This window comes from Aptenodytes forsteri, unplaced genomic scaffold (assembly GCF_000699145.1).
Source record: "Aptenodytes forsteri isolate BGI_AS27 unplaced genomic scaffold, ASM69914v1 Scaffold3, whole genome shotgun sequence".
In the NCBI taxonomy this organism is placed as follows: Eukaryota; Metazoa; Chordata; class Aves; order Sphenisciformes; family Spheniscidae; genus Aptenodytes; species Aptenodytes forsteri.
Window position 1 is genome coordinate 1,942,123 of NW_008795283.1, and position 8,514 is coordinate 1,950,636.

Sequence of the window (8,514 nt, forward strand, 5' to 3'; positions counted from 1 at the left end):
CCTGGAGGTATTTAAAAGACGAGTAGATGCGGCGCTTAGGGACATGGTTTAGTGGGCATGGTGGTGTTGGGTCGACGGTTGGACTCGATGATCTTAGAGGTCTTTTCCAACCTTAATGATTCTATGATTAACAACTTCCAGTCCTTGTGTGGGTGTTTTCTAGCATCCTACAGTTTTATACTGAGACTTAAGGCTTTCCCAACAAATTTTAGAAGGGCACAGCACTTTCCCCAGAGAGGAGGGACTTACGAGAAGGATATTGTAATACTTTTATTCCTTGAGTCATCCCACCTGCAAAGTGAAGAGTCTAGCCTAAGTTAAAGCACCACTTATGTTTCAACCTCAGGCCCCCAGCTGTGCAAACAAGAATGGGTTCAAAGCATACAGCCTGTGCTTGAGGATGGGAAAGGCTGGGCAAACATATGGGATCACATCATAAAGCAGGCAAACTCTAGATATATTTGTATGAGTTGAATTCAAGACAGTTTTCTGCCCTTACAGGCCAGAAACCTCATTTTTCTACAGCGATTCTCCCTTCCCCCCACCATCCTCCCTCAATCTTTTTTTTGCATAAGCCACTACAATGAAGGAGAGCACTTAAGTATTGTGCTTCATCTGCTAGAGAACTTCTAGCTAGGAAATAATACTTTGGGGATAAGTTTGTGAAGAAAACCAAACATGACGCAGCAGCTGTGCTCTGCTTTTAGAAGATGAGGTACTAGATCTAAAGAAGTTGCCTAACAGCATATTTGAAGAGCCCACCTATGACAAATGGTTCAGGAGAAACCCTTAAAATCAGACCTAATCCCAGAGAAGCTCTATTGGGGTTTTTGTTGTTGTGTTTTTGTTTTTAAACAGAAAAGAAAAAGCCATTGCAGTCAGGGAGTGAACTTCTAAAATCATACCTCTTTTTTGCTTTTGAGGTGCAAGTTTATGCAAGTGCTTAACTACAGTTGACTTGTGGGAAGGAAAATGCCAGTGACATCAAGGACAAGAAGTTCATTTCAGATTTTAAAATAATCCCTTTTTCCACAGAATTTTTATCCAAAGCCTGTATCACCTTTATAAAAAGTGACTTCAATTTTATAAACATCAAGTTTGTTTAAGCATCTCATAAGTTGTACCACAGATCAGTATACCGATAACTGAACAGAGGAGGAAACCAAAACTCTAACACACAAAATAGAAGTTTCAGCTAAAGTCTCACATTTCTAACACACTACTTCTAAGCCTTTCTAGTAAGTTTGGCAATATTAAGGTAGAGACTGATTTAATTCCTTTGAAATAACATTACTTCAGCTTCTATCAAAGCTCACTCTCCTACTCAGATTATTCTTGCAGCCAAAATGACATGTAAGCCTAGAACAAACTTGAGATTAAATTTAATTTGTCAAACACATTGACAAGAGAAGGCATGTTTGACTTGGACTATTTCTTCTCTTTAGCTTTGCTACTATACATGTTGAACCAGATAGAAAATCCAGATGTTTGCATAGTCAGGCAATGAACTTCTTGTCCCAGAGAAAACTACGGCAAAACTTCCATTGACACAAAAGGTAGCATCTTGTCTTTAGTAAATTCTATTGTTTAATAACCTGATCCAGTCTTTCTGGTTTAGGGAGTCCTCTGCTTATTCAGCATAACTCGAAAACAAACTCAAAACATCCTTCTGTGTAACTTATGCCAAGTTAGTCTCCTTTGAGTAACCATATCCCCTACTTTAGTTTGTCATGACAATAGTTGAGGCTGTTCTCCCCTAGCAAATCTAGCAGGATTACAACTTTGTGCTGTCACTAGAAAGTGAGAAGTCAGCTATTCCATTGTAATGGGATATGTTTTCCTCCAAAGAAGCTCTCAGGAAAGCAGAAGGGTTGAAGTAATGTCAGATGTATACTTTAACAAAGGACAGTATCTCAAGCAAGATTTCCAGGAAGAGTGATCCCTATCCTTACACGAATGCTATCATGTTGAATGCTTTAAAACATTGCATGTGTTCTTCATGATCTGGAGCAAACCCTCTTGGCCCTGATTCTCTTGAATCATGGAGGAGATTGAAGTACATGCTTTTTTACCCTCCACTGTATAAACCACTAAAAGTCAGTTCCAGGATTTGTAGAGTTCTGTGCACTCACATGGGAAGCTTAGCCACATACAGGAAATGGCTATGAAAGAATACTTTCTCAAGCATATTTTCCCCTTTGTACTACCTTTAGTAGGACCAGCTATGCAGTCAGCCTAGGAAAGCTTCTTCCCCATTTACAAGAGCTTGGAGTACTGCAGACAGAAGGGGCAAGCTGCGGGGCCATCAGTTCTGAGCTCTTGAAGTGTTAGAAGACAGAAGTTTACCTGATTAGATCCAGCTGTGTAATCCACAGTAATCTTCCCCTCCACCTATATTTAGTTCCTTCCTAATAATTCCACTAGAACCTCTGGGGCCTATCACTGCTCAAGAACAACAGTGCAAGACTCTTCCCTTGAATTTGTCTCAAAGTTTCTGCTAATGCAAGTTTGCGAACATTACAGTAATACCGTTCACTATGCTGTAATGAACAGCATAACACTTCTTCCTTGTTTCAAAGAGCAGAAGAGTCTTGATATCAAATAAGCTTCTCACACAAGTCTTTGCTATGTAATGCAGAGATACGCATTAACTGCAAGCATGTCTGATTACAACCAAGTTTTGCTGAAGCATTCTTAAATGAATAATCGATTTGATGAAGTACAAGTTCTCTGTTGAGTTTCCATCAATAGCCTGATAGCTATAAAGGGCTTCCCTTTAAATCCAAAGCCCTTAAAATTTGGCTTCATCACCTGACATCAACTCATCCAGACCCCCTTCTCTTAAGCACTGTCTCACACTGTCTTTCTCTCAAGAACTCGAAGTACTTTGCCCTTTCCTTCCACGGTGTTATTGCTGTAGAGCAGGGCACCTACTTTAAATGGAGTCTCCAAGCCAGCTGATAAGCTTTCTAAACATCCCAAACTGGCAAGAAGATAAAAGCCACATTTTCTCCTCCCATCAGTCATTCTCCCCAATAAGACAAAACCTTCTGTACATGCCAGAGACCACCCACTGCAAAAAGTGGATATCAAGTCTTACCAAAGACAGCTTTGAAACCCCCTGAACACCCCCTGTCTCCTAGGTGAGTACCATCAATTCCCTTTAGCATGCACACAAGGCACATTATGTAAGTACACAGCAAAACAGATACAACTGAGCTTACATCAAGCCAGGTACTCTTTCCCCACTGTCTAGTCTACACCACAGCCAGTGTCTCATTTCAGTCACAGCCATATGTATTAGACACTACTATTGTAAACAAGGCAGGTGTATGAAGAGGACTACCATCTCTGGAACTGCTCTACTCTGCTAGGAGATCATCACATGAGGAGACGTGAAGATTAAACATAGTTTACAAATACAGTTTGGCAGCCATATCTCCAGAGTTGAGCTCCAACGGAAATACAACTGTACAAAGGTACTCCTCAGACCACAAATGTTTTGTTCTTGTAGATCTTCCAGGATGGAAAATGCCACCCATTAAAACTCCGTATCTCTACAAGTGTCAGTCCTTCTTAAATCAATTCTTCTAAAATGCTGAAAGAGGCGTTCAAATTGAAGCTGGCACCCAGCCTTCATTATGGTTGTTGTTACTGCTGCCAACAGCAGAACCAAGAAGTAGATTATTAGAAATAACTGAGCTCATTAGTTCAAAACCCAGCAAGGGCTGGCTGCCCATCAGTAGAGGTATACTAACTGAATGCCAAGACTGAAATTCCATTGCACAGAAGGGATATAAAAAAAGGAGGTACTATGAACATTAAAGGGTTCGCTTTTCTTAACTATATTCTTATGCCTACATGATCCAAAGACAATGATTAACCAAAGACAACTCTCAGGGGAAGATGGCTGCATCGGGGCTTCTCCCCATTTCATTTGACTTTACATGTACTATCACCAACACTTCAGTGTCAAAGCTTCTGAAGCACTATTATTACTTCTGACTGGGGACATAACTACCTTGACATGTCTCCTTCTATTGGCCTACCTTACCATCTCCAGAGAGGTGTTCAGAGTTGGGTGCTGGCCCCATCAGCTATACAGAGTAATAAAGGAGGCTGCCCTTATTTACTCTATTACTCCTCTAAAGTGTCAAAGACAGTGAAACTGAAGAAAAAAAGACAGGAATTTCACCTTGTTCATACATAGTATCACGTTCCCATATTAAATATAGAGTAGCTCATGTTGCCAATATTGTGAAAGCAGCAGCTTTCTCACATTTATGGCTAGCATTATTCCAGCGCTCTTAAAAAGAAAGAAAATAAAGGTTTTCTTCCTACTATCATAGAGGTTGTGTTATCCCTGGACTTTTAGCCTATGGATTAAGAGGCAACAATAATGACACATTGTCATTAGCAGAAGTATTAACTTTGCAGTTAATAGGTCTTCACTCCCCCTACAAAACACTGCAGCACAGTGATGTCCGCCTACCAATACATGCAGGTATTTGACATCAAGATCACGTCTGAATTGCAGACAGGTAGTTTCAGAGACTCAACTTTATACAAGTCAAATGATAACATTTAAAGACACTCTTGCTTTAGCAGGCCAGCAGAGACTCTTCAGAATAGCCCTCCAGTAGGGTGCTTTTATTATCATAAGGATCCCAGGCTTGGCTTCTTAACACTCACTGCTTCAAGGGCCAAACCCACCTTGCTGGATTCTACAGTGACCCAAACAGACACATTAAGTCTAAGGCAAGGTTTAAATTCAGAACCAAAAAAAATAGTCCTGCTACCAAGAAAAGAAATATGCCAGCCAGCAATTTAGAGCAAGAGAGAAAGAATCAGGAAAAGATGTATGAAACAGAACTGAAACTCCTGTCAAAAGTCAGAAAAAATAAACTTTTCCCCCTAACTCCCTAAGGGAAAGAGTCATTGTTTCATTACTTTGTTCTGCAGTTCTGTTTGCATTGTATTTTACAGTGTTTACAATAATTCTCATCTTTCTACTTACATTTAAACCAAATACTTCCCTCAGTTTTGTAGGAGTAACCACCCGCAGAGTTTAGCCCTCTGTACGAATTAAGTGCTGGACAATGCTTCCTCGAACTGTCAGGCAGTCAGAGCTTTCTGGGACAGCACAGACAGTAGCAGAGCAGCTTTCCCCACTACTAAAGTCTTTCTGGATCACAAATGGAAGAACCTGCTCTACACAGAAGGCTCAGGATATGAACTTCAGTTCTGCTGGTATGAAACTAACTCTTTGCTCCCTGCTCCCACCTCAAAAAAAAAAGTCACTTAATATGACTATCTAAATGTATAATAAAAACCTTTCCATAACAGACAAGATGCATGTACTGGTTGCTTTAGGAGTTGGAAGAGCTAGAGAGACAGTTCTAAGATAAAATGCTCGTGCGAGGCAAGAATGAAGGATCCTTGTTAGCTGCACCATGGTTAGCTTTAATGCCATCATCTGCTGTGGGCGACAGACAACATTCAGAAAAGTGTTACTGTATACACCGAAGAGTAAATACATTTTCTGGTTTCTGCAGATAGGATTCCTTTACTGTAGTTACCTATGTCTTTCTTCAAAGTTGCAGCAGTAATCTAGCTGCTGATTGCTGAACTTTAAAGGAAAAAAACAGGTCAAGCATCACTACAGCACTGCCATTTACTGCAGAGTCAAACTAGGCAACACCACTTCCAACTAGCAAGTTGTTAGCATGCAAGGTTTTCTAGCCTATTCAAGTAGAGTTCACATGCCTTCCAATAGCTTGGGAATAAGATGTTGCATTTTATCACTACTGCTGAACTACCCAGCAATATTACTATTACACTAGCATGAAAGTCTGTTTTAGCATGAAAATCTGTTTACACAGGTCAGTAGTATTTTCCATACTGAAGTGACAGACATGGTTTGCATGATGTTCCCAGCAGAACCCCTCCCGCTAAGATCTACAAGGAATCATACATAGAATCATAGAATCATTTAGGTTGGAAAAAGCCTTTAAGATCATTGAGTCCAACTTTTAACCTAGCACTGCCAAGTCCACCACTAAACCATGTCCCTAAGTGCCACATCTACACGTCTTTTAATTCCCTGCAGGGTTGGTGACTCAACCACTTCCCTGGGCAGCCTGTTCCAATGCTCAACAATCTTTTTGGTGAAGAAATTTTTCCTCACGTCCAATCTAAACCTCCCCTGGTGCAACTTGAGGCCATTTCCTCTCATCCTATCACTTGTTACTTGGGAGAAGAGACCAATACCCACCTCGCTACAACCTCCTTTCAGGTAGTTGCAGAGAGTGATGAGGTCTCCCCTCAGCCTCCTTTTCTCCAGTTCCCTCAGCCACTCCTCATAGGACTTGTTCTCTAGACCCTTCAGCAGCTTCATTGCTCTTTGGACGCGCTCCAGCACCTCAATGTCTTTCTTGTAATGCAGGGGAACGTCACTAAGCTGTCAGGGTTGCTGCTATGAGGTCTGCAGTCTTTAATATGTAGAAGGGGAAGCAAGGACAGGGGTGTCTTCAAAAGAAGAAACATTTACAGGTATCTTGCTGGGGAAACTCATACCAACAACCTGGGGCAGCATCAAGATACAAAATTCCTTTCCCAAAGTGCTTCCCTTCCCTTCCCCTCTCCCCCCCATGTTATAACATACACTTAATCCCCACATCCAAGCAGGAAGATGTTAGTGACTGATCTTCATACAGGCTGTTCACTCTCTCAGGTTGACAGCTTTTTCACAACATTTTGTACTATAGAACTGTTTATTTTAGTGTGTTTACTTTCAACTTGCAGAAAGGGTGATTCCAGCTACACTGAACTATTTTTCACACTTTCGGTGAGGAGCTGCAGAATGCTCATGCTGATTCATGTTGCTAGAGGCAGACGTGCTTTCTTCATTTTCTGTGGAAATAAGTTTTAGAGCATTTCTAGTTCTACAGTATTTCACCTTAAACACAACTTACATTAACTTTCATTGTCACCAAGACCCTTGCAGTTAAAAGCCATCCAAGCCAGCGGCGTACCTTCATACATGAGCCATTTGGTCCAGGACTGACAGCTTTCCATACAAGTAGCCACCTCTAGTCCAAATTCACACAGCACTCCCCAGGTTAACTTTCCTCCAGTTGCACTCACTGGGGTTCTGGAAGTGCTCAGCTAACTTTGTGCTGCAATTTGTATGTGTCTCTTTAGTGGAAGCTAAAAAAAAAAATCTAACATACATATCGGTCTATTTTTGCTGTCTGCCTCCCTGAAGGGAGCAGGATATCAGTCTTAATATAAGCAAATACGAGACCTTTGCACAATAAATCTTTGACACAGATAATTGGCAAGATTATTGCAGTCTCTCATCTTCCTTTTCAGGGCATGTTATTGAGAAAGCTGTGGCAAAACAGCTGTGGCTTTATCTGGATTCCTCAGATTTTCTGGATCTCTTTCCGTCTGGTCTAAGACCTGGCCTCAGTACAAACACATGCTTAGGCTCACTGGTCAGACTTCTCAGTGGACAAAGACCAAACTGACATTTTTAGTTGACAGACTTAAAGCAGGCTGTGATACCAGCTTCCACATACAGTTTTTTGTGACCACTTCAGACTATGAAGAGTAAGTAGTACATGTACCGTCACCACATCTGGAAGAGTACAGTGAGCACAGGGTTAAGCAGTTTTCTTTCTTCATACCTTCTATAGCCTAAGAGGCTGCTAGGCCTGATCTCATCTGAAGGAATTTGCTTTTCTGACCCCAACGATCGAGGTTCCTCTTCTGATTGGAGGATATTGCCCACCTTTCCAGCAGCCTGCACTATGACCTATAACAAGATGAGCCCAGGAAGAAGTGGCACCAGTAGGAAGGATCAAAAGAAGCAGGACTTGCTTTATCACTGAATAGCACAACTGAAGGGTAGGCTGCTTACTGCTCATGGGATACTATACTGCTTAAGGGGATAGCAGGAAAGCTAATGCATTGGCAGGGAGATGAAGTATCAGTAATCACTTCTCCCCATCCACCTAGCAGCCACCCATGTAGGAATTAAAGCATGCATTTCTCCTCATCCAAACAAGAAGACACTAGCAAATCACACTCCCTCACCCTGCTCAAATGTAAGCCTCAGGAGAGCTCTAGTCACTATAGCTATAAAGTGCTGCAGACCCCAGTTGAGGTTTCATAGAATCATAGAATCATTAAGGTTGGAAAAGACCTCTAAGATCATCGAGTCCAACCGTCAACCCAACGCCACCATGCCCACTAAACCACATCCCTAAGCGCCACATCTACAGGTCTTTTTCCAGGGATGGTGACTCAACCACTCCCCTGGGCAGCCTGGTCCAATGTTTAATGTTTCTTTCAGTAAAGACATTTTGTTTAAAAATAGGTAGATAGATAGGGACAACGAAGGCATAGACTAGTGGTTGGCATCCACCCCCCAAAAAGCAGCTCAGCGCTATCTAAATATTAGCAAGACTAGTGACAGCAGCATACAGGGCAACCAGCTCTCAGTGGGCC

General features: G+C 41.6%; 1 protein-coding gene across 1 annotated transcript in view; it reads right to left on the reverse strand.

Annotated features, from left to right (window-relative positions):
* SMOC1 (SPARC related modular calcium binding 1) overlaps positions 1-8,514 on the reverse strand; it is a 114,793-nt gene that overhangs the window by 98,016 nt on the left and 8,263 nt on the right. The window contains 1 exon segment of the mRNA XM_019472077.1: positions 5,238-5,258. Within this exon segment, the coding sequence (XP_019327622.1) occupies positions 5,238-5,258 (21 nt within the window).